Consider the following 25,976-nt stretch of genomic DNA (forward strand, 5'->3'; position numbering starts at 1 on the left):
CGTGCAAATTGCAATGTAATACAAACGAAAGAAAGGCCCAACGTACGTCATGGCAGTTAAAATCTTGGCACATTTGAAAAAAGCCCTTCGCCATTTTCTTCTTTCAGCCTACGTTCCGTTGATTTTCACCGCCAACTTTAACGGCCCTCCAACCAAGCCTACGAGACAGCCATCCTGCCTCTGCGCCTGACCAACACAAAGGACACGTGTCCGCTCTCATGATGACGACCGGCCCTAGCCCGTTTCCGTTTGCCTGTCGGGTTCATCACCCTCCTGGCTCCTTGTCCTACGGTCCACCTCCCCCTCGTCCTACCTCTACTGTCATCACAAGAATAGCCTCATGTTACACCTATCCGTCCCGCCATAGCCGCAACCTTCCCCTCCCCCTTCCCCTTCCCCTTCATGATGGTCCCCGTCCGTCCCCATTGCCAGAACATGGAGCTTCCGAGCATACTCCGCCTTTATTGCTGGCGAAGAGAAGATGAATCTCATCGGGCCTTGCAGGCTCCGCCGGGCCTTCTTTCCACCATCTTTCTCGTAGGGTATGTGGATATGTGATGTCGGACTAAGCTTTGTAGCACCACGGGGACAAAGCAGCCTAACGTTGAGGCTCTTAAGCTAATACATTCCGACATCAAAAGGAGGCACCGGCACTTGAAGCAAGCCAGGATTACAGTAAAGAGATTGTATCAAAAGGAGGCACAGGCTCTAGAAGCAAGCCAGGATTACCGTAAAGAGTGGTATGTTCCTTGCTTTCGATGGCTCCCTCAGAATGGTACATGCGAAGGAGGTGCCTCCCCGGCCCTGTTGTCGATGCTAAGAATTCTGATGTTTCTTTTCCGCTTCATAATGGCTCGCTAATAAGACTGCATCCTTCTCATTTCATTTGCACTTCTCTTCTTATATTTCAGGCAATAGAACTCTGTAGTCCACTCAGCAATGCTTACCGTATTGGACCCTCAAGGCCTAAATGTTTGGGACAGAATGATCCATCTAACACTGAATACTCTTGATCCTTGTTGTGCACCGTTCTGAAGGCTTGGAAGCTGCACATTGCTTGTTCCGCTGCTGCATACAAACATGTTACAGGATGTATTTCATATGTTTATCACTCGACATTGAAGAGATTCTACTAGCAAGAGGTCCTTTTCGATCGGCAGAGGTTTCTGTGCTGCTAATCTGAAAGCTTGGCTATTGTGGCTGTTGCAATGGTGAGCTCCTCAAAGCTGGAGGCTATGGCTTCATCAATTCCTCATCTTCCTGGTTGCACCAGCACCTCCGAAAGTGCGAATTCAGATGTACACATTCTTGCCGTGGATGATAGTTTGGTTGACCGAAAGGTGGTAGAACGGCTCTTGAAGACATCAGCGTGCAAAGGTTAGTGCTGATTTATTTTCATAGCTGACGAACGTGTCTCGACACGGACTAAAGAAAACGTGTGCGTCTGTGTTACGCCCTTTTCACTGCTCTGCATGACCTAGGTATTAAGGCGATTACATGTAGCTTTTCCACGTTGCAGTAACAGCTGTTGATAGTGGAAGAAGAGCCCTGGAGGTTTTAGGTTTGAGTGAACCTATTGCCAGTGCCAGTGGGAATGTAAGCTTTGCCTTATCGATTAGTCTAGTTCTTGCAGTATTTGAGCAGTGCCAGAGCTTCATACAGAGCTTCTTGTTTCCCCTTCACAGGCATTTGAGTTCAACTTAATCATAACTGACTACTGCATGCCTGAAATGAATGGCTATGAGCTCCTCAAGAGAATCAAAGTAAGTTTTCTTGTGAGTAAATGAGTCCTGTATCAAAATTTGTTTCCAGTGTACCATCATAACAAGTTGTGATTGAGTTTGCTTTAGGAGACAAATGCTTTAAAGGAGATACCTGTGGTTATTATGTCATCTGAGAATGTGCCGACCCGAATCAACCGGTAATCACCTTTTGTGCTGATTTTGATTGTGTCTACTGATGACATAAGGGGGTAATTAGGACAGTGAGTGAGTTTTCTTTCTTTTCTCTTGTCTGCCTGTGAATTTAAATCTCAAAGACGTTCCTTTTTATTGTCCAGGTGCTTGGCAGAAGGAGCAGAAGATTTCTTTTTGAAACCTCTACAACTGGCTGATGTTAAACGCCTCAGAGGACATGTGCGATCAGCCAGGTCGCATTCTGCAAAGCAACTGTAGGGAAACCGAGCTTTGACCAGCATTGACTAAGTGAGCTAAACCACCGAGTACAGCAATAGGTTTTCGCTTCTTGCAATGACTTTTTTGTTTGATGAAAGCTTGTCAAGCAATGGAGCTTTTCGGATCTGTTATGTGACCGGGTGAACAAATATCCGCGTCTTAAAGTTGGTGGGATGTAGTGCCCTCCCAGGAAGTGCAATGGAAATCCTATTAGCTTGTAGACGATTGATGAGGCCATGCTGAGGGAAGTGACGGTTAGTCGTATTCAATGCAGACTCATATTTTTTTGCTAGTTGAGGATCCCCACAGATTTCTATTGTGGTGTTTGTTGTGGTTGAACTGAGGAATTTGTGGAACTTGGGAGGATAGTGAGACTGATCATGCGTCGTGGTAGTGACATGACAGACAATAGGGTTTTGAGATCTGCTAAGGGCTTCTGTTGAAGAGTTGATGTGGTAATAAAATTGCTGCCTCCAAAAGAGAGAGGACGAAAGCATAGCTCACAATCTACGATGTCTCTTTACCTGGCTGTTGCAATTTGCAAAAGCTATCTACAATTTTGAGATTTGTGACTTTTGGGTTCTTCTGATTTCGACCTCTTCTTGGGCTCTGGAAAGCTTGTTTAAATTGGGCCTAGATTGGATTTGTCTCTGAAAATTGTAGTCTTAAACCCAATGGATGTCATTTTAGTTTGAATTAGTAAAAGGAGCTTTGAAGCTCGCACCGAGTCACAATTTGTTGTTTGCGAAGAATCTTGTAACAGGGACAGGATAAATACCTTGTGGTACCAAGTCACAATTTGTTGTTTGCGAAGAATCTTGTAACAGGGACAGGATAAATACCTTGTGGTATGGTTTGTCTTTTGTGAGGCGCGACTGTATGGCGTTGGTAAACATCACCAGCGCGGCGCGCCCCTTATAAAAAAATTTCAAATTATTTTTTAAAAAAAAGCGAAATAGTAAAACCCAAATTTAAAATTACTAAACCCATGGTTCCAAAAATTGAACCCAGGACCCCCATGCTAGCCTTGCAATGGTGTTACCAATACACCAAGCCTTCACTCAATAATTTTTTGTTTTTTAGCTTTAATTTATATGCAAGCGCCCCCCAACCGGCTCCCCACTGCCACGCTGGACAAAAGACAAAATCAACTACAAGGTTTTTATCCTCAGAACTTGTAACACAGCCCTCGTCTCTAAACGATATCCAATGTTTGCAAAATCCATGTAGTTTTGTGAGCTGGTTGCTAAATATTTGCGGCACGTTATGCACAAACAAAAAATCCTCCTTTATGCAAAACGCTTTAAATGTAGTTAAATATGTACTACACTAACTTAAGGCCTACCATCTAAAAATTTGACAAATAGTCTGTACAGTGTCTATGCTAATAATACCTGTTTGACAACGGAGTTGTCCGACATTTTATGCATTGCAAGTCCCTTCAGTCCAATTACACAATGAAATCTAGGAGTAGAAGTTCAAAATTCAAGGAAATTCGAGTCGCTATATTGCAGCCTGCAGGGGTTGCTCATGAGCAGAGAGTCATGCATGCGAATTTTTGCACGACCCAAGGAGCAGCAGGTGGTAAACGATGATGAAATCCTCTTTGCATGACCCAAGGTGCAGAAGGTGGTAAACGATGGTGAAATGGAGGTAGATTCTTACACAACCTAGGTGAAGGAAAAGGGTATTGACTTGCAGAAAGTTGTCCAAGCCTTCATCTTAGATACACTGAAATGTAGAAGCCCCAAACCTTCCTTTTCTCATGCAAGAGTAATAAGGTCGAGAAGGAGCCCCTGGTTGAGGCTATCTATCAATTATACTTAGACTTCTGCTTTGCTGGCTTACATATGTCTGTATTGGTCCTGTCCCTATCGATGAGGAATTTTCCAAATGGTTTCTTAGCACATATCAAGCACATTGTAGTCTAGTGTATTACCACACCGTTACTAAAAGGTTTTCTCTAGTGTTGGTTGGGTCACAGGCGGAGAGAAACTGGATTCTCTCTTACTCTATGGGGTTTAAAGGGAATTTGGTATACATTCTTTCAATGGTGTGAGGTTTGATTTTCCAATTTCCGGGATGTTGGCTACTTATGTAGACGGTCAGGCCACTTTGCAGGGGTTTGCCTCCAAAGGCAAGTTAAGAATGAGGCCAGTACTCCCACGCTAGTTGTGCAGGAGGCTCAAGAAGCTAAGGACATCCGCAAGGAAGTCGATGCCGCTTTAGCCAAAGAACAAAGGAAAGGTGAGACATATTTGAAAAGGAGGTTTGCCCAATGCTTTGCCGAAAGCAAGGCTAGAGGACTATAACACTAATCACGAAGGTAAGGTACTTAATGGCATTAATCCAAATAAAGCCACCATTAAAAAAACATAATGCGGTATTTTACCAACTAAAGAGGATTTTAAGTTGTTTCATCACCACATTCTCTTTAGTTGTTTCGTTGCAACATTGTGGCAGATGTAAATATGTTACCAATAAAGCCACGATTTGCAAGTGCAAAAAGGCACGGGAAGGAAAACATTGCCCTTAACCCTAGTTCTAATATTGTTGATAATCCCTAAGTGGAAAATTATCAATCAAGAAATGGGCTAGGGGTGTTCAAACATTTACCAACATCTATGTGCTCCTTGAAATCATATTTGATACTTAGAACCTTAAATAGATTGGACAAGATTTCAAGGAACATCTCAATACTTACTTGGAACACTAGAGGGCTTTGCTTGAAAGAGAGAGAAGCTAAGCTACACTCCTTGCTTAGGCAATGCAAATCAAATGTAGATGTGACAATAAACCAAGATTGGATTGGATTGTAGCATGGATTTGAACATAACTTAGTTATTGTTTGTTCTCTTACATGTAGGCTTGAGGCATAGGTGGTGTCATTTTGATTTTCAAAGAAAGATTGAGACCTATATTGGTGGTCAAAGATGAAAGATGATAATTGGTCAACCATTGGGATCAAGGATCATAGTTAGTGAGGAGGTCCTTGATTGCTAAACAATCTATGCTTTGAATGCGTCACATGTCTAGGTTGCTAAATGGAAATTGCTAAGCTCCTTGGGATTAACAGAGGTGACTATTGTATTTGGTGATTGGAATATGGATTTTGAGGTGAATGATTGATTGCATGGATTTGGCCCCCCATTTCCCCCAAAGAACATAGGTTTCCTCAACAGCCAAAGCTCGTAAGAGGGTGTGAGGAGAGTTTGCTTGAGCATTGGTGGCACAAAAGATCTGTTTGTCAAGTGGGATAAGTGTACGCAAAGCTATTACCAAATTCTCCAAGCATTATGGAAGAAATCAAGCTTAGATGGCATGGATGTTGACATCTTGATATAACTCATACTATTGTTGCTCTTCTTCTCATACCTTCTAATGTCATATTGCTTTGTCTCGTACAGAACATTGACGTTTTTAAAAGGGATTGGGAGCTTAATCGAATTATAAGTGTTCAAAAAATAATTGAGGATTGAAGTTCATTTGATGGGAGGGGGACTTGGTAACATTGGTTTTGTTGGTCCTAAAGGTGATGGCAAAGGCAGGAGACTATGGTCATGGTAGACAATGAAAGTGGAAATGTAGTAACTGAAGAGGAGGGCATTACTTGTCTTTGAATGACATCTATTTGGTATAATTAGTAAGCCTCTTAAATGTGGAAGCAACTATCTTGTTAGATTATAAAGCCTTTTGGAGAATAGTCTCTAGGCTAGTTGTTCATGGTTGATGAGTTGCATGAAAAAATGAAGCTTATAAAGAAAGGTCTTGCTCTAGGACTCGATGGGTTTTCAATGGACTTCTCTCTAGTGTTTGGGATATTTGCATTGATGATCTCTTATGTTTATTGATTCATTTCTACTTAGTTGCTATGCTTGATCGACTAATGAGAAGTAGTCATAAGGAGGCTCTCTTATCACTAGCATCCTCTCAGCATTCTTAAAGCCCCATACAAAATTATGGCTGAGATGATAGCCCTTTGCATCAAGAAAGGCACATCTAGGTTGGTTCGTAGGACATAATATGGACTTGTGCATGGAAGAAATATACATGATGCAATCCTTAATGTAATTCTTCGTGTGGATCATGCTATGGTTGAAAAAGAGGATTCTCTCCTTTTGAACATGGACACTGAAAAGGGTTATGATAAATTTTGTTGAGATTTTATTTCAATTGTCCTTGAAAAATGTGGATTTGGCTTTATGCTTTGTAGAATGATTAAGGTTCTCTTTGCAAATGCATCAATCACGATTTCAATTAATGGATATGCCTCAAGTAGCTTGTGAATTGAGGAGCATAACTAGTATCCATGTGCACAAATATTCACAAATGATGATTCAAATATCATGGAGGCAAGATTTGATTTGATGAAGAAGTTGCTCCAAATCTATGAGAAATTTGCCATATTATATGGTTCTAAGGTTGGCAACTCCAAGTCTGAACTTTTTTTCTTCTTGTCATGGGCGTATAATCCTAATTACTACAACAACTCTTTTCTCGGAGATCAACAAAGGACAAATAATTTGTTATGTAGGTGTTCCTATTAGTGTTAGTGTCACTCTAAAAGCAATATTTTGAATGGTTTTGGAGAAGATGATTTCTAAAATAAAAGAGTAGGTTTGGTCTTTCTTCACACTTGGCTAGATGAGCAACTAAACCTATTCTATCCCCATCATAATGTTTGCAGCCATGATCTTTCCTTTTACAACACTATAGTGGAATAAGCTAAAAGATCTCTTTAGAAAGGTACTATGGAGCTATGGAGAAGTAAGATGTTGGCAAATTAGTTGCTCTCTCCAACACAATTACCTTAGGCTCCTTAAGCTCCTACTTAAGCAAGATTCGGCACCACAAGAAAATGGCTTGCCTCCCCTCTTTTTTGATCCTAATGCTATTGATAGCTACGCTATGGCCTGCTTAATGATGAGAGCTAGCCTACTACCTTCCTTTTGCCTAGCTTTCATAGAGGATATGAGCGACATCCAATTCACTAGGTGTAATCACCCCTTCCTATCCACCACCTCTCTTCACGTCCTCATGAACTTGAAAGGGTACATGCAAAGCCACCAATTTTTACGCAAATCCATCCGCCCTCCCTCCCCCCCTCATTCCGATGATGAGAATTAGACTTGGTTGTCATACTCCTGATGTAATATTACCCCTAAATGTATCCAAAAAAAAAGAGCATGATCACTGCACCTAGGGGTCCTTAAGTTAGGCGTGTCCAGTGGCTTCGGTCAGCTGGCTCCGCTCCTAACCCCCTAGCTCCCCCATGTCATGCTTAGGGCACATCAAGGGCAGGACACACCTAGGGAGGTAACACTCACCTATGGTTAGACCTGTCACCCTAAGCCACTGGCACCGCACCCCCTTGGCACAAATGGGCTCCTCAAGTGTGGGACATCACCCGGGCTCTCCTGCGATTAGACCCACCTCCCCATTCCACTAGCACGAGCACAATGCACCAACACGCTGAGGAGAGCACTCCCCTTAGGTAGAGCACCGGACCTTATTCTTCAAGCACCCCAAAAGTGCCAAACCACCAACTTCGGAGGCCCTTGTCCACCCATGACATCCAGTCAGCTGCTCCGACGCACATCATTCTTGAGCTTCCACAAGCACCTGAGTTTACATGTGGCCCTCACCCTTACACCGACACCGAAGTGCCATGGGATTGGCACCCGTCTAGGAGGGGGGTAATGTTAACCCCAAGTCGAGATGGCGAAAAAATGGAGGAAAAAGCAAAAGGAAGATGGAAAAAGAGCAAAGATACGCAGGCGGCCTCTAAAGATGAACCGGGGCAAAAAGCTTAACCTTAAATGAAAAGGCATCTCAAAAAACTCGGAAAACTCTTGTTAAAGAGCACCAGGCTCCCATCTGTGCCAATTGTAAAATACTAGATGGGTGTAGGCTAGAGGCACAAGGCTAGAAGAGGGAAATGGAAAAAGGACCTTGCCACAATGGCTAGTCATGTAAAAAAGGGATGGGTGCCCATGGGATTTTAGGGTTTGTATATATAAAGTTCAAAAAGTGAATAAGAGATCATTCTTTGATGTGTAGCAAAAGGGGTCTTCTTCTTCTTCTCTCCTTCTCATCTTCTTGATTGTGAGTGCTCTTGAGAGAGGGAGTGTGAGGGAGTGAGTGTGTGAGAGTGAGGGATCAAGAGGGTGAAGCTCTTCACCATCTCCTATTCTCTTCTTCTATTCTCTTCTCTCTTCTTGCGCGCACGGCTATGGAGGATGGAGCTTGGAGGTGGAGGATGCTTGAGGATGCTTGAGCTAGCATCTAGGATCGTGGAGCTACCGGCGTGTGTGAGACAGGAGGCAACTCATATTGGCACTAAGGTAAGCTCACTACACTCGTAGGATCGACGGCACGTCAGCTAGGTGAGAGATAGCCATTAGAGCTCGCTTGGAACGCTTGAAACAATAAGTGGTCCGTGGGTCTTGGCGGTTGAGCGAAAGCTCCCACAAATATGTTGTACTTTTTCTCTTTTTTCTTTCACTCCTCACTCAAGCACATTCGCCTTTAAGTGTGAGGTTGTCGAGGGGTTAAAGGTCGCATGTGCCTAGCTACCTACATTTACTTGTACACAGAGACCAGCACACCTGTATATTTGTAGGTGATGAGCGCTTGGCATCACTATCACTTTATTTTTTATTCTTTTAGTGGTAATAGAATAATGGAAGGTATGCCACACAATTGTGACTATTGGAGTTCCCACACATCGGTCTCTCTCTTCTTGCTTGAATCACCATAGCTCTTGCTCTCTTTTTGCTTTTACTTGCACTTTCACCTTCTTCTACTTAAATTTCAAAGCCTAGAGGAGTCCTCTAGTAGTTGATCAATTAGTGTCCATGTACATTATTACTTAGTTTTCCCTTGGAAAATGTTAGACTTAGTTGAGCATGGAAATCATAGTTCTATTTCACAAGAAAGAATGAATAAGTCACTCCTAATAGCAGTCTAATACCTACCTAAGAAAGCTCTTTATAATCAATCAACGGTGAGAGTAGGGCTAAGATTGTACTTGGTTCAAAAAGAGTGAGAAATGGGGGAGAGTAAAACATCAATCCCTTTGCCTATAAGGTATAGTCTCACATCAATCCCCTAAAATGATGTTAAGCTTAATAACTATCCTACTGAATTTAGAGAGTCATGTGCTAGTAGCTATATCTTGAGTATTAGAAAAGCTACCCCAACTTATCGGGTCCACTGAGCCATAGGTGATTTGTCATAGGGACTAAGGCCTATCACTTTTCTCAATGGGATTTGTTTTTTAATTTAATTTGGTAGAGCATGCTATCACATTGTTGAAATATATAAAACGACTTTATTTTGTAATCACGTTAACCATGATTTATTAACATAATCTTTAGCACATGACAAACACATTGAACATTAGTATTTTATTTTATAAAAGATGTACAAAAACATAACTTCATAAAGTGGTGCAAATTTGTATTTCTTTAGAAAGACAATTGTCCATCCTATGATACGACCTTCCAACCCCATAAGGTTGGGTTGTATGTGATTGCACTTCTATAGACAATAGGGAATTTATTGGTGGCTTAGAGCCCAAGTAAGATTTCTTGAGTCTCTAGAGCTATCCTACATAACACACACACTTACAACCTGTGCCTTTTTCTCTCTCAAGCACTTGAGTGATCCATAAATATAAAAATACCTACCTTTTGCAGGAGCATCGTAGTCCTACTCCATGGGTGAGTTTTTTGGCGTGTCGTATGATGCTAATGTGTAGTGGATTGGGGATCCCTATGGCCTGAACTGCCATAATCAATATTATGTCTGGCTATTACAAGCACGAAACTATGAGATAAAAGATTCTATCATATATCAAATAAATAATAATAATAACCATAACTTTTTTAAAAATCATAGTTTTACACATGCATGTGCATATAAACTACCCTTCTCAATCACGAGTTATCTTTCTAAAAAGTAAATATGACTTCTAAAGTTTATTTTAGCATTTCATAAGTTCTCTTTGAAGTAATTTACTACCAATATAATTTATGAAGTGAAAATACCAATTCCATGTACCTTTTCATACTATTTCAAGTTTATTATTTGATTTCTTGTTAATGTGCATGTGACCATTCTCATGATTTGTTAGGAGTGCTCCTATGAGAGGGAATAATTCTTCTTGAAGATTCGATACTATTCTATTAGTTTTGAGAATCCTTGGATTTCCTTGACTTAGGTATCGGTCAACTTAGAAAGTCTTTCACCTTTGCAGGGTTTATTGAGATTCCATTGGCAATGACAGTGTATCCATATCATTGAATTTTATCTATGAAGAATATATACATGCTCTTCTTGGCATAGAATTGATTTTCATAGAGGTTCTGTAATGTGATCCTTAGATTATTTTCATGGTCCTTCAATGCTGTTTGGATTATACCAATATATTATCAAAGAATACTAGAATAAAGTGATCAGGGTATTGTTGAAATATATCTTGTATCAGCATGTTGAATGTTGTTAGGGTATTAGCCAATTCAAATGGCATGAGTAAAGTTTTTGCCGCCTGAAAGATTAGATTACGGGCCAACTGAATGACACTCATTGAATTTGAATGCAGTGTAAGAGTCATAGGCATTACTAAGATCTATAACCAGACAGCCTCTAACCATAGGGTATCCTTGTAATGTACTCAGCCTTAGTATAGTACACAAGGCAGTGCATTTTTGTGCCTTAGACATCCAAGAGATAGCACTTGCAGCATAGGTAAGGACATACCTAGATGTAGACTTCCTATTGTTTGAATATCCTAGGTAATTTGAGTTAGTTTAACCCAAGAATCTTATATCCTGGCTGCCATGGCAAATGCATATATCTGCTGCACCTTTCAAGTATCTCTCATGATACCCTTCACGGCATCCCAATTTCATCTACTAGGTATAGCTATATAGTGTGCCACAACTCCCATTGCAAATGCTATGTTAGGATGCGTGGCTATCATGGCATACATTAAACTACCTATTACAGATGCATATAGAAGCCTTCTTATCAATTGGCTGTGGAGAATTTGGCTGTGGACAACCCGCTTGACTAACCTTTACATGAGAAGGTAACGGACAACCAATAGGCTTACTATCTTGCATATGGAATTTCTTAAGTACTCTATGGATGCACTCATTTTGGGGCAAATAGAGGATTCCCTTATAGCAATTGTGCATAATATGCATACCAAGTATATGTGAGACTTGTTCCATATCCTTCATGTCAAAGCTCTTCTTGAGTTGAGTCGTCAAAAAAGCATCTAGCTTAGTTTAAGCACTCCAATTTATAAGCATATTATCAACATAAAGCACCAAAATAATAAGGCTACTGTTAACCCTCAGACGAACAAGGTGAAAAATCCAAAAAATCTAAAGTAGAAGACAAGGCCAAGGCAAAAGCGGAATGGAGGATGAAGGCACACCAATAAAAATTGAGAAACACGTGTGAAAAAGTCCTAAATCAAGGAGAGGCGCACAAGAAAAAGTGCAAGTTAATACTTTTGTAAAAGAGCACAAGGCACACCATGATTTATTTTAAGAGTGCTAGGTTCTGACCCGTGCAAATTGTAAACGTAGATGGGCGGCAGAAAGGAAGCTAGGAAGATAGGAGAACAATGGAAAGAAGGGCCTAGGCTATGGTTGGCCATGTAAAAGGGGGATGACCACCCAAGGGGAAAGAGGGTTTTGTATGTAAAGTTTAAAAAGTGAATGAGAGCTCATTCTTTTGTGTGTGGCAAAGTAGACTCTTCTTTTTTCTTCTCTTCCTCTCTTCTCTTGCTTGCTTGTGAGTGCTTGAGGGAGGGAGTGTGAGTAAGTGAGGGAGTGAGTGTGTGAGAGTGAGAGATCTTGGAGGTTAAGTTCTTCACCATCTCCTCTCTTTTTCTTCTCTTCTCTTCTCTCATCTCGCACGTGGTTATGGACGATGGAGCTTGGAGGAAGAGGCTTGAGGATGCTTGAGCTTGCATCTCGAATCATGGAGCTATTGGAGTGCTCGAGAGAGGAAGCAAATCAATCAAGCATCAAGGTAAGCTCACTCGTAGAGAGGGATAGCGCATCAACTATGTGAGAGGTAGCCACTAGTGCTCGCTTGAAACACTTGAACAATAAGCAATTCGTGGGTCTTGGCGGTCACCTTTGCATTTTGGTTCCATTACCGAGACCAACAGATACAAGCTTGAGTGCTTGTGCCCTTCAAATTGAGTATCAAAGTAAGGGTTCCATCCCCGAACCAGAGCTGGAGGTAGATAGCAGGTTTTGGGTCTTTAATCCATGCTACAAGTAAGTATTTTTTATTTTGGATGGTTAGTTGAGTAGGAGAAATATATTTAGGTTTTTGCCTTTGATTCTTGTTGTATTTAGAGTAGGTTAAGGTTAGGAAATCGGTTGGAAAAGTGTAGGGTTCGTTGCTATAAAATAGGCCAAACAGTGCACAGATTTGGGAAAAACGGGAAGAAGGAATGCTGAAGGGGGTTGAGGTCGACAAGCGAAGGGGCAAGAATGGCACGGACCTTATGAAACAGTTTAATACCCAGGAGACCAAGAGGGAGCTCATTTGAAACCTTGGTTGTTTGAGAGAGAGAGAGAGAGAGAGAGAGAGAGAGAGAGAGAGATCCGTTGCGTGGATCCACTTCAATCGCATCACTGACAAGTTTGTTGCCCACTACATGTATACTCGCACCTTCTCCTTCATGCATAGGTAGGATCTGGAGGTGCTCAGCTAGTGTGGAGGTCACAATCACTCGACGCAGTGAATTTGCCATCGAATTGGAAAAAAAACACGATGCATTCGGCCCGTTCGAATTACATCAATTCTGGACCGAGTCCCAGAATTGACCCTTGGCCCACTCGACTCAGACACTCGAAAACTTGGCCCTCGGCCCACTCCCAATTCAGACATTTGGCTAAATGGACTGGGACTCGTGGAATTTTGGCCCTCGACCCGTTCCTGTATTCAGCCCTCAGCCCTCTCGACTTGAATGCCCACCGCTCGGCCCATCCAAATCAAACACTCGGACCAACTTGTACTCGGGCCCGACGTCTGAATTAGTCACTCGGACCAACCCGGCCCTGTCTGAATCAGTCACTCGGCCCCTACATCTTGAACATGTTGGGCTGAGTCTAATTTTTCGAGATTTTTTTGAAAATTGGACTAGACCACCTAGACCGCGACTGTCTGAGCATCCGAAGACCATACAGACGCTCGAGAAGCCTTTCTAGCACAATGAACAAATGGATCAGCGAGACTCGGACATAGAGGCGAAAGTAGCCGGCAGCAACATCGATTGGAGTCTTAAAGCACTAACAAATCATGATTGAGTGGAGGGAATAATAGGGAACCCTATGAACCAATGGGGACGACCAAAAATCAAGCATACAAGCCTATTAGGCTAAACAGACGACGAGAATGCTAGAGTCATCTAGGCACTTGTCTTCTCACTCACTCTAAATCCTAGCCCTCAAAGCATAATTGAGAAAGGCTAAAAGCCCGATTTTGCACAGTACACAAAAAAGAGTACACACACGCACACATGTCCACAGTGAGGGTAAGTTGAGGATTGATTGTAATAAACAAGGAACACACCCAAACTTAAGAGCTTGAAGGAACCCACCAGTAAGACAAGACCCAAAGACATAGAAGGGTGATTGAATCCCCATAGGACCAAGCGGAGAACACGATAAAAAATCTAAATGCAACAAGGACAGACAATACCGTGGAAGTGGATCTACCCAGCCTTATTGACTTGATCAACAACTTGGTAGAAGAGGAAGTCCTAGACATGGAAGAGGGCAACTCAGGCCATATAAGCAATGAGGAGCTTAACCTAGGAGATCTTAACCTAGGAGACTTTCTTGAGGCTGTCTAGTAGTTAATGGGTAAATACAATGCTCAAACCCAGCTAGAGTATTGTGGTAGACCTGTAGAGGACATCATAGCAGATCTCGAGGAGAAGAGGAAGCTGGAATGTAGGGCTCTGCAAGGCCTAGTCGTGTACAACCACGACCAACAAATTAGGAGTTTGTGCCATAGCTTAGAAATGTGAGAGATTCAGAGAGTGCTATCCCTAGCAAGCAGAAACCAGCCGGAGAGCGAGAGGGTGCTAGAAGGGGACCTCACATTGAACAACGAAGTGACTACTAGATAACACGGCAGCATAGCAAAGCACTATAGCATTAGCAATATCACTACTAGTAGGGTTAGGGGTTAACTAAGGCTCTAAGAGCCAATCAAAAATTCCTATGGTGGCAAAGCAGCCGGACAAATACTAGGCTAATGACAACCCATACAACTTTGTGGAATAGTTTGAGCAGGTTTGTGAGGCCAATCGCCTCACCGATTCTACTCAATGCTCCCAAGCCTTCGGACTATGCTTAGGTGACAAGGGTACACGAGTTTGGATACTGTAGAGCATTCCAATTTTAGTGGCGTGAAAAATCTCTTCATTAAGATATTTTTTGAACAGGGGTACTTCGACAACCTACTAGTGTGACTCATGAACGTCAAGCAGAGAGAGAAAGAGGATATTCGAGATTACGTGACCTAGGTGAGGAGCGTGTTCAAGAGAATCAATCCCAATGGGCGAGAGACCAACCAAAAGAGTGGTATCCACGGTATTCATTAGTAGAATACAAAGTGAAGAGCTCTACAAAGCCTTGGTCGGCAACTTGAGCTTGTAGTGAGACGCACTGGTAAGGGTCTTTGAGGAAGCTATTAGAGTGGATTACTAGCTCAAGGAAAGAAGCTCCAAATTTTTTAATCGAGAAGAGTCCAGTACCAGGAGTTTCGAGAGGGCCTCAATGCCAATTGAGAGAGTAGTCCACTGGTAAGGGTCTTTGAGGAAGCTATTAGAGTGGATTACTAGCTCAAGGAAAGAAGCTCCAAATTTTTTAATCGAGAAGAGTCCAGTACCAGGAGTTTCGAGAGGGCCTCAATGCCAATTAAGAGAGTAGGCCCAAGCATGCAAGACATAGGGAAGCACACTGACTCGGGACAAGAGCTAGCAGAGATTAGGATGGACATGATGAGATGACCAACATGCCCACACGTCCAATGTATGCATTGTGGTGAAAACCACTTGCTAGGTGAGTGTCAGGAACCTAGCTCACGACCTTGCGCTCATTGTGGTAGGTTCGGCCATGCCACCATGTATTGTAGACTACCTCGAAGACTCCCATACCCGTAGCCTTACGGTCAACAACCCTACCTTGCAAACATGCCACCGAACTTCTTTGGAAGGAGAGCCCCATTGGCTCTCCCGACACCCAATGATGCTAAGCCACCCATCCCTGGGATGGAAATAAATCCTACAGGTATCCCTAGACCACTTGGACCCTATGTGACCCAGCCACCGAGTGATACTCTAGTCCACTATGTGGACGAGCCTAGCGGCGATGAACCTTATGTAAACCCATATGTGTTGTACGATGAGGAAGGCAACACAGTCCTTATGAACTACTGACCAGTGCTTGTGATATCATTAGGGAGGGGGAGAGGGGTAGAGGCCTAGGAGCACAAACCCAAGAGCCAATCGTGTGTTTAAGTTGCAGTCACCTAGGGCACATTTCATTGTGTTGCCCTGAGAGGGAGCAAGCAAAAAGAGATAAGGCTGACTTGAGATGCGCTAAGCATGGAATCACTCATCTCTTTTTCGATTGCCCTAGGCAGAGACCATCCTCTAGTTTGGGAAATGAACCATCAATTCTATTGGGGTTTTTCGACGTCGAGACACTCGATGGGGAGGCCACTTCTATCCCGTTGCATATCATGACTTGTGTGCAAATGAAGTAGGCCGGCGTATCATTGCCAGGGCCTAGCAACATTGAGGCAACCTCAATTGGAAAGAAGAGTTGGAGACAAAGGAAGAAAAGATCAGATGCTAAGGTCACCCTCAAAATCAGAAGTGCCACAACACTACATGTGGAAAGTCATTGATGTAGAGGAAGAAATGTCGGATCCACGGACAACTGAAAGGGGAAGTGCTAAGGTCAAAGAGTACCCCAACCCGAAGCGCCAACTCAAAGCCATTGAGAAGGTAAAAGAATGGGTGAAGGAGGCCCAAGAGCACCTAAAAGACACTGAGCCCATACTAGAAGACAAGATCGATGATCTCTCAAGCATGAGTGCACCAATCTCTCTACCATGAACAAAATCAAGGGAGGCGATAACACCACAAGCAGAGCTAACTAGAAAAAGACTAAATGCTTTGAGCCAGAAAAATAGTCAAGGCCATTGGCCAAGAACTGCAAACTTAGGAGAGAGGCAAGTGACTAGTGACCTCCTCAATACATTGGTGACCACCCCTGTAACTATAAGATTGGGCAACCTGCTTAGGCAGCATCCAATGCTACGGCTAGAGTTGAAACAGTGGGTCGAAGAACCAAATGAGCCAATTACCACAGACTTGCCTAAGCATGATGTAGAAACTCAAATACCGAGTTTGGTGTGGCATTCCATGCCTAAATCCTTGCACGTCAATGCTTTTTGGGAAGGCATGAAAATGGATGCAATATTGTTAGTCCGAGCTCTGGGCGATGTCACAAGAAAGGGGATTGTAGACACAAGGCCAGGAGTGAGTGTGCTAAGCCATGGAGTAATCCAAACTTGGGGTAACCCACCAATCGAGATTGCTAGGTTCAACTTCCCATTGGCTAACGGAATGAGGGTGAAACCGTTCGGAGTGTTGAAAAATTGGCCACTGAAGATTGCAGGAATCCAATTCTCAGTTGACTTCATAGTCATGAAGGGAGTAGACTATGACATCCCGCTAGGCTGACCCTAGATGCGCAACGCAAGAATCATAGAAGATTGGGGCAACGGTCTTATCTTCTTAGGCAATCAAATAAAGGTTGTAAGAGTAGAGATGGATACTTGGAAGATAATGCCAGTCAACCTAGGTGCCATCTCCACCATGTTGAAGGGCGAGGGGGACAGCAGACTAGGGGATCATATGGGGCCTTAGCAAGTATATCCTATGCCTTGAGGATGAGCAAGAGTGGATGCATGTTCTTGCTAGCATTAATCTATCGTTCTTAGACATTGAGGAGTATGAACATACCATCAAGGAAATGGGTAAGCTCAAGGACACACCTTCAATACCAATCTACATGATGACCGGGAGCCTACGTAGAAGACCCAAGTCTATTGCATTTCAAGTCCCAAACAATAGATGAGAGCTCCTAGAGATTCTAGGATACTTGATTGACAAGCAATCCAGCAACAAATCTTAAACCACTCCAAGACCTCTTGGATGAGCCTGAATGGCGATGGTCCAAGATACATGATTTAAACTTGAGATACAATTGGGCTCTAATCCTCAACTAGTAAGAAGACATATGTCAGAACTTGGAAAACCATGAGCAACTGGACAAATATAGCTCTGATAACAAATATGAGGACTCTTGTTCCTTCAGTGATGAGAGCAAAAGGGAAATTGATACTCTAGAGTACGACCATGGGGGGGTATAATCAAACAAATATAAGTATACCCCAGACCACACAAGCAGAGTGCAGTTAGAATAGAGAAAGGAGTCAAATGCAAGGATAGGGATTGAACTTGGTTGGAGCAAACGGGTGCAATCGACTACGAGCAGACTATGAGCAGGCATGCCTAGCCCAACCGAATGACGTACCACATGTTGCAAAAACGGACTCACATTCTGAGCTACAACCACCACAAGAGAGCCCCTCTTCTAGTGAAGACGAAGAGTTTGATTTCGAATCGGAAGTTAGCTCAGATAGTGACTGTGAAATACCTCAGCCTCCCAAGACTAGATGCACTAAGGGAGACCTACCCGTCTACCTACGACACCAATGATTAAGGGAGGAACAACGGACGTTGAGAAAAGTAATGCAACCAGAAGAACAATGAAAACCGCAAGACCTGCCAAAACGATTCACGAAGTTCAAAAAAGCACATAGGGTGGTGATCTTACTAGGAGCCAAATGACGGGGGTAAGCAAGTGAACCAATTGAGGGACCCGCCAAGGTCAAAGAGGTCAATTTAGCCAGGAGGGGGAGACCACACGACCTGTCTTTATAGCTAATGACTTGGCTAAGCAAGATGAAGCAAGTCGCCTTACTCTCTTGCAAGAGTATGTAGACATCTTTGCTTTGTCCCTAGAAGAGCTCAAAGGGATAGACCCGAGTGTGGTGACTCACAACATATGTCAAGATTGTGGGAGAGAAGGAAGGAGTCTCACTTGTAGCTTTCTTGCTTGCACAATGGGGGAATACACACAAAGGTGGAGGCTGAAAACAGTTTTCCTCTTCTTAGTTGTGTAAGCAAAAAAGAAGTCTAGTATATAGAAATAGAAGAACCCTATATATGGGTCTCAAACCAAACTCAACTAACTAAGGTGGCATACTAACTGAGCCACGAACTAGAGTAGATAAGGATAGCTGTCATCTAGCTATTATTCATGGGCGGTGTACCAACCGCATCTGCAAAACTGACAAGTCGGTGACATAAATGCACAACGGTCACCCTGGCATATCACGAGTGGAGCTCGATATCTCAACACTCTCCCTCAAGCTCAATCCCAATTCCTGCACACCAAGCAGGTCTCTGAACTTGCGCAACTTCTCTGCGCCCAATGCCTTCGTGAATATGTCAGCTACCTAATCCTCTGTGCTGACATAAACTAGATCAATAAGACCTAGTAAAACCCTCTCCCGCACATAGTGATAATGCACCTCAATGTTCTTTGTTCTAGCATGATAGACTGGGTTATTTGCCAAGTGTATACTACTCATGTTGTCACAATAATGACAACTGGCCCATCTGTAGGCTGATGCATATCATAAAGTAGCTTATGCAACCAAGCTACCTCACATGCAGCCATTGCTGCACCCCTGTACTTAGCCTCTGTGCTCGAAAGGCAACAGTAGGTTGTTTCTTGCTGCTCTAAGTGACTGTAGCACTCCCAAAAGAGAACACATATCCACTGGTAGATCGTCTATCAGAAATACTACCAGCCCAATCAGCATCAGTGTATCCATGTAACTGTATCTGAACCCCAGTCTCATAAAATAGTCCATACTGCAATCTGGACTTCACATATCTGAGTATGCGTCTAGCCGCATCCAAATGTGGTTTCCTTGGAGCCTGCATAAACTGACTTACCAATCCAACAACATAGCTTAAATCTGGCCTGGTAATAGTCATATAAATCAAACTTCCTACTATGCGTCTGTATATAGTAGGGTCTTCGAGAAGCTCACCTGCATCTGTGCTCAACTTCACATTCTGCTCCAAAGGAACTGAAATAGGCTTACAGCCTGTCATCCCATATTTGGACAGCATGTCCAATCCATACTACCTCTGCAAGAGACATATCCCACTTGGTGATCTAATCACCTTAATGCCCAAGAAATAATGCAGCTCTCCCAAATCCTTCATCTCAAACTTTTGCTTCAATAGCATTTTCACATGAAGGATATCTTCATCACTATCACCTGTGATAATCAAATCGTCAACATAAATGACAAGCAACATAATACCTTTCTCTGTTTTTCTCAGATAAAGTGAGAAATCTGCCTTGGAAATCTGAAAGCCAATAGTGACAAGATATTGTCCTATCTTGTCAGACCATGCTCTAGGTGCTTGCTTCAAGCCATACAAGGCTTTCTTCAACCTGCAAACAAACTCAGGATGAACAGCATGCACATAACCTAGTGGCTGCTCCATATAGACCTCTTCTTGCAAATCACCATGCAAGAAGGCATTCTTTACATCCATCTGATGTAAAGACCATCCCTTTGATGCAGCCATAGCAATGACTGCTCTTACGGTTGCCATCCTTGCAACCGGACTGAATGTTTCTTCATAGTCAATGCCATATGTTTGTGCATACCCCTTGACTACTAATCTTGCCTTGTATGTGTTCATAGAACCATCTGCATTGTGCTTCACCTTATAAATCCACTTACAGCCAATTGCATTTTTACCTTTAGGCAAAGATACCAACTCCCATGTAGCATTTGCTTCCAAGGCATCCATTTCTTCATCCATGGCTTTCTCCCATTTTTCTTTTCCCATGGCTTGCTCAAAAGAAGTGGGTTCTGGTTCAAGTATCACTTTGACCATATATGCATAGTCAATGGTTGTAAATCCATCATATTTCAGCCTATCCACAGGATACCTAGCTCTGGTAGACCTGCGCAAAGTAGGTTCACTCCCAGGTGCTCTCAAAACATCCCTGGAATTCCTTACTCCAGGTGTAACAATAGAAGGAATACCCAACTCATCATCAATGCTCTGTTCTGAGCCACTGGATTCACCATCCACATAAGAGTGACCTGCATTCGCATCAAACATGGGCTGATCTACCTTCTCTTTTCCTTTTCGTGATACCTGCATACCACTATCTGCATTGCTTTGAGAAGATTCTCCTGATCTCAATCTGCCTGTCCATGGCAAAGAATGTGAACCACTACTAGAGGACGCTCCAGGTCCACTAATATCTTGTGACTGCTGCTGTGAGTTCTGTGCAGCATTACCATTTTGTGCATCTACATTATCAATCACATTTACTGGTTTATACCAGCTACTCATCTCATCAAAAACAACATCTCTGCTCACTATAAACTTACGAGTAGAAGGGTTATAGCATCTATACTCTTTTTGCTGCAGAGAATAACCAATAAAGATGCACTTCTCAGCTTTTGGATCCAACTTGGATCTCAACTCATCTGGCACATGAACATAGGCAATGCAACCAAAAATTTTCAAATGAAAAATACCTGGTTTCCTACCAGTATACCGCTCCTCTAGAGTCATGCCATGTATTGCTGCAGTGGGAGTCCTGTTCATTATGTAGACTGCTGTAGCAACTGCTTCAGCCTAGTAAAAATCTGGCAAGTCTTTTTCATTGAGCATGGCACGAGATACCTCTCCAATATGCCTATTTTTCCTTTCTGCAATTCCATTTTGTTGTGGGGTATGACTGCATGAATATTGCTGCTTTATGCCATGCTCCTGTAGGAATCTTGCAAACTCATTTGAGAGGTACTCTCCCCCTCCATCTGACCTTAGGCATTTTATTTGCAGGCCTGTTTCTTTTTCAACCATAGCTTTAAGAGTTTTGAAATGCCCAAAAACTTCACTCTTCTTTTTCATAAAATACATCCAAAACTTTTCTGCTATAGTCATCAATAAAAGTGACAAAATAATGACAGCCTCCAAGAGATGCAGCTTTAGTAGTCCACACATCAGAGTGGATTAATTCCAATGGCTTCTTACTCTCTTGAACATGTCTAGGAAATGGTTTCCTTGCCTGTTTTCCAAATTGACAGGCTTCACATACCTTATGCATTTCTGCAACCTTGAATTTTGGCAATCCTGCAACAGTATTTTGGGCCTGCATTGATTTAAGTCGCTGTACATTAACATGACCAATGCATTTATGCCAGATATCAATATCTACAACTACACCAGTCCCATGTGCAAACATTGCTGCACTCAATTCAGGCATGTCTGCATTCAACGTAAACATTCTGCCCTTTTTCTTTCCTTTTGCTATCAAGCGACCTTTATTTTTCATATCCTCAACAAAGCATCCATGAGGATTAAATCTGACCTGCAAGCCCTGTTCAACCATTTGACCAACAGAAACCAGATTCTTGGTGATATTTGGGACATGAAATACATATGACAGGTTTTTCTTTTTCCCATCCTGCATAGACAAAGGAAATTTTCCAATCTGCACAATAGGATGTGCAGTATCATCACCAGTCTCCACAAATCCTGGTTTTTCCATTTTCCTTGTATCCTCCATCCATTCTGCATGACCTGTCATGTGGTTTGATGCACCTGAGTCAACATACCACACATCGTTGCTTTCTTCTGCACTTGTCACAGAATTATTCATGTGCTGCACCATAAACAAATGCTCATTTCTGTCATCACCCTGTCTACTAGAAGATGCATAATTTCCTTGTTGCAATTTTCCATTCATGATGTCATTCTGCTTTTTATAGCAGTCTTTAGCCATATGACCCATTTTACCACAGTAGTAGCATTCAACATTGCTGTTTGTATTTTGGCCTCTTTGCCATCCACCACGACCTCTTTGGCTCCCCCTGCCTCTAGAGTTACCACGTCCTCCTCCATAGGACTCGTTTTCTTGAGTTTGCTGCATATTCTGATTTCTACCACGGCCTCCTCTATCTCTTCCAGCATTTGAGTAGAAGACAGTTTCTTTTGAAGTTCCTCCTGAAGAAGATGCACCACCATTTCTCTACTCCTCAGAAATTAGAAGAGCAGTCAACTCCTCAAAATCAGGAAATCTTTCACGAACTGAAATGGATGTCCGAAACTGTGCATAATCCTTTCCTAGACCATTCAAGGTCACAGAAACTAAATCATCATCTTCCACTGGCGACCCAATGGAAGCAAGTGCATCTGCAATCTTCTTCACCTTCATGTGGTAGTCATTGATGCTCATACTTTCTCTTTGCACATTATGCAACTCTTGCTTGAGCTACATTTTCCTGGCTTACGTATTTGTGCTATACATTTTTGATAAAGTATCCCATGCCTTCTTTGGCGTACTTGCATCCTGAATATGCACAATCATAGAGTCTGAAATACTGATAGATAGATAATACATAACTTTCCTAGCTCTCTCATGCCATGCTTTGAATGCCTGCATTTGCTGTTGATTGGGAACATAAGGAAGAACTGGTTCTTCTTCATTTCCTGCAACAAATTCCCAATATCCTTTTCCCATAAGGAAATTCGTCATTCTAAACTTCCATGCTTGGAAGTTGTTCTTGTCAAGCTTTTCAGTTACAATCTATGAAAGAGAATCAGACGCCATTACAGAATACTGCAAAAAATTCTGTCACTGCAGAGAACACAGATTCAGCCTCACAAGAGCAAATCTGCAAAACTGAGAAAGTGGTATTTAACCACACAGTCACTTCCTAGTGACGATTTTGCATCAATAGGCAACAAGGATGATTCTGTAACTCCCAATGTCTCTGTGCACAGGCATACGATGGAATTTCTACGGTAACTTTTCACCGACCTGTAGAACAGTGGCTGCACAACATAAAACTGGGCCTTTTCTTGAGTGCATGCAAAAAACTTCCGCCTCCAAAACAGGCCCCGAAATGGCCTCAAATAAAAAAAACAAGGACGTCAAGGGCTAAAGCCCTTGCCGCAGCATATACTACCCTTTTGCTTCACTGCGAAGGGGGTCTCAACCTGAGACAATACACTCTTGCAATTTTCGGCTGTGCTACCTGCAGAGATCTGCTCCCAAAATAGAAAATGAAAGCAACACTGCTCCTCTTACCAGAACACCGCGAGCTTGGCTTGCTTTCTTGAGCTCCTTACCACGAAAAAGGCTCTAATACCATGTCAAGATTGCGGGAGAGAAGGAAGGAGTCTCACTTGTAGCTTTCTTGCTTGCACAATGGGGGAATACACACAAAGGTGGAGGCTGAAAACAGTTTTCCTCTTCTTAGTTGTGTAAGCCAAAAAGAAGTCTAGTATATAGAAATAGAAGAACCCTATATATGGGTCTCAAACCAAACTCAACTAACTAAGGTGGCATACTAACTGAGCCACGAACTAGAGTAGATAAGGATAGCTGTCGTCTAGCTATTATTCATGGGCGGTGTACCAACCGCATCTACAATTGACAAGTCGGTGATATAAATGCACAACGGTCACCCTGGCATATCACGAGTGGAGCTCGATATCTCAACAACATACCCATGACACCTGACGTAACACCGGTTAAACAATGACCATATCCCATGAATCCAATGAAGTCCCATGCTGTCAAGGAAGAAATTGACAAGCTAATGAGAGTAGGAATCATATACAAAATTGAACACATGGAATGGGTTTCCCCCATTGTTATAGTATTAAAGAAGAATGGAAAGATTAGAGTGTGAACACAGCTACAAAGAGAGATAATTACCCATTGTCGTACACCAAGCACATGCTCGAGAGAGTGGTTGGCAAAGAGGCCTATAGTTTTCTAGATGGTTTCTCTAGATACAATCATGTGCAAGTGCATCCTAACGATAGGCATAAGACCGCTTTCGCCACTTAATGGGGAGTCTTTGCCTACATAGTCATGCCTTTTGGATTGACTAACGCACCAGCCACTTTCCAATGACTGATGTGTATAACATTCAAAGATATGCTAAGGAAGGAGTTAGAGGTATTCATGGATGACTTGTGTGTTCACTCTACTTAGCGAGAATACTTAGTGGTCTTTGAATGATGTTGGCTATACTGCCTCTCATTGAACCCCTTGAAGTGCTAGTTCTAGGTGAAGCATGGATGTATCCTAGGACACATGGTGTCAAAGAATGGCATTGCCACATATTTCTTGAAGATCAAGGTCATTGTCGATCTTCCACCCCTAATTGATTACAAGGGTGTCTAGTGCTCTTTAGGACATACAGGGTATTATCAACGGTTTGTGTTAAACTATACATTGATTGCTAGACCTCTATACAAGCTATTGATTATATTCGAATGGGCTGAGAAATGCCAATGCGTGTATGAGGAACTAAAAAAGTTTCTAACCACAACACCAATACTACAAGCTCTAGATTGGACACTCACGTTTCACGTGCACATCGACGCTTAAAAATTCGCCTTAGGAGCTGTGTTGTGCCAACATGGTGAACACAACTTGGACTATTTGGTAAGCTTTGCTAGCAGACAACTCACTGAGACTGAAATGAATTACTCGAGAATGGAGAGAGAGGGCTTGGCCATGGTGTTTGTTGTGTAAAGAAAATTTGACATTATCTTTTTGCTACTCCTTTTACTTTCTTTGTTGACCATCAAGCCTTGTTCTGTCTGGTTAACAAACCATGCACTACAAGACACATTGCTAGATGGCTTCTTCTGCTTTTGGAGTTTGATTTCTCCGTGATGGTGCGTAAAGGGAAACAACATTACATGGCTAACCATATGTCTCATATCCCCATGGGAGAAGTGGTTGGACAAGGCATTGTGGATGAACTCCCAGATGTGCATCTATTTCGCTTATCCAACGAAAAAGATTTGTTTAAAGTTGACATGGCACCATATTGGAAAAATGACATAGTTCAAGTGCTTGAACATGGACTACCTGAATGATCAATATTAAAGGCTCGACTTAGGTGGCTCATCTTGAAAATCCAACCCTATCAGTTGATAGCTGGCCAACTTTACAGGCTGGGGCAAGACAGGTTACTATGTAGATGTGTGTGAGCACGAGATGCATGATGTGCTGACAGAGGCACATGGAAAAATTGCAAGAGGACATTTTAGCAGAGACACGACAGTCCGCAAGGTGTTGCAGTCCCAGCTACGGTGGCCCACCCTCTTCTGAGATGCGGTGCGACTTGTGAAACATTGTGACGAGTGCCAAAGGACTAAAGTTATGATTCGTAAGGATCACATGGAGCTAACCCTAATTATCGCACAACAACTCTTTGTTGAGAAATGGGGGATTGACTTCATCGGACCCATTAGTCCTGCATCACAGTATTCACAAGCCAAATACATCATTGTGGCTACCGATTATTTGAAAAAATGGGTAAAAGCGCAAGCTATGAGAAAGAATGACTCTCGGACTACTACTAAGTTCCTATGGGAGCAAGTGATCTCACAATTCGGTTGCCCCATCAAGCTAGCTAGCGACCAAGGCACACACTTCATCAACAAAGTGATAGCTTACCTCATGTCCTCCTTTCTAATCATCCATAAAAAATCCTCGTCTTATGATCCAAAGGCAAATGGTCAAGCCGAATCAACGAATTAAA

The 25,976-nt window shown here is 42.6% G+C and overlaps 1 protein-coding gene across 2 annotated transcripts; it reads left to right on the top strand.

Annotated features, from left to right (window-relative positions):
• Nucleotides 1–273: 273 nt before the first annotated feature.
• LOC148033201 (two-component response regulator ORR3-like) lies at nt 274–2,871 on the top strand. Of its 2 annotated transcripts, none has more exons than XM_087681075.1 (6): nt 274–790; nt 912–1,377; nt 1,520–1,596; nt 1,686–1,763; nt 1,851–1,921; nt 2,060–2,871. In XM_087681075.1, the coding sequence occupies exons 2-6, from the start codon at nt 1,209–1,211 to the stop codon at nt 2,172–2,174; spliced, it is 510 nt and encodes a 169-aa protein (XP_087537201.1). In that variant the 5' UTR covers nt 274–790; nt 912–1,208; the 3' UTR covers nt 2,175–2,871. The 2 variants fall into 2 exon arrangements, with proteins under 2 accessions (XP_087537201.1, XP_087537200.1); XM_087681074.1 differs by having other exon boundaries at nt 274–740.
• Nucleotides 2,872–25,976: the final 23,105 nt, after the last annotated feature.

Source organism: Lygodium microphyllum, chromosome 7 (assembly GCF_053477565.2).
Source record: "Lygodium microphyllum isolate KBCC chromosome 7, Lygodium_microphyllum_v1.1.10, whole genome shotgun sequence".
NCBI lineage: Eukaryota > Viridiplantae > Streptophyta > Polypodiopsida > Schizaeales > Lygodiaceae > Lygodium > Lygodium microphyllum.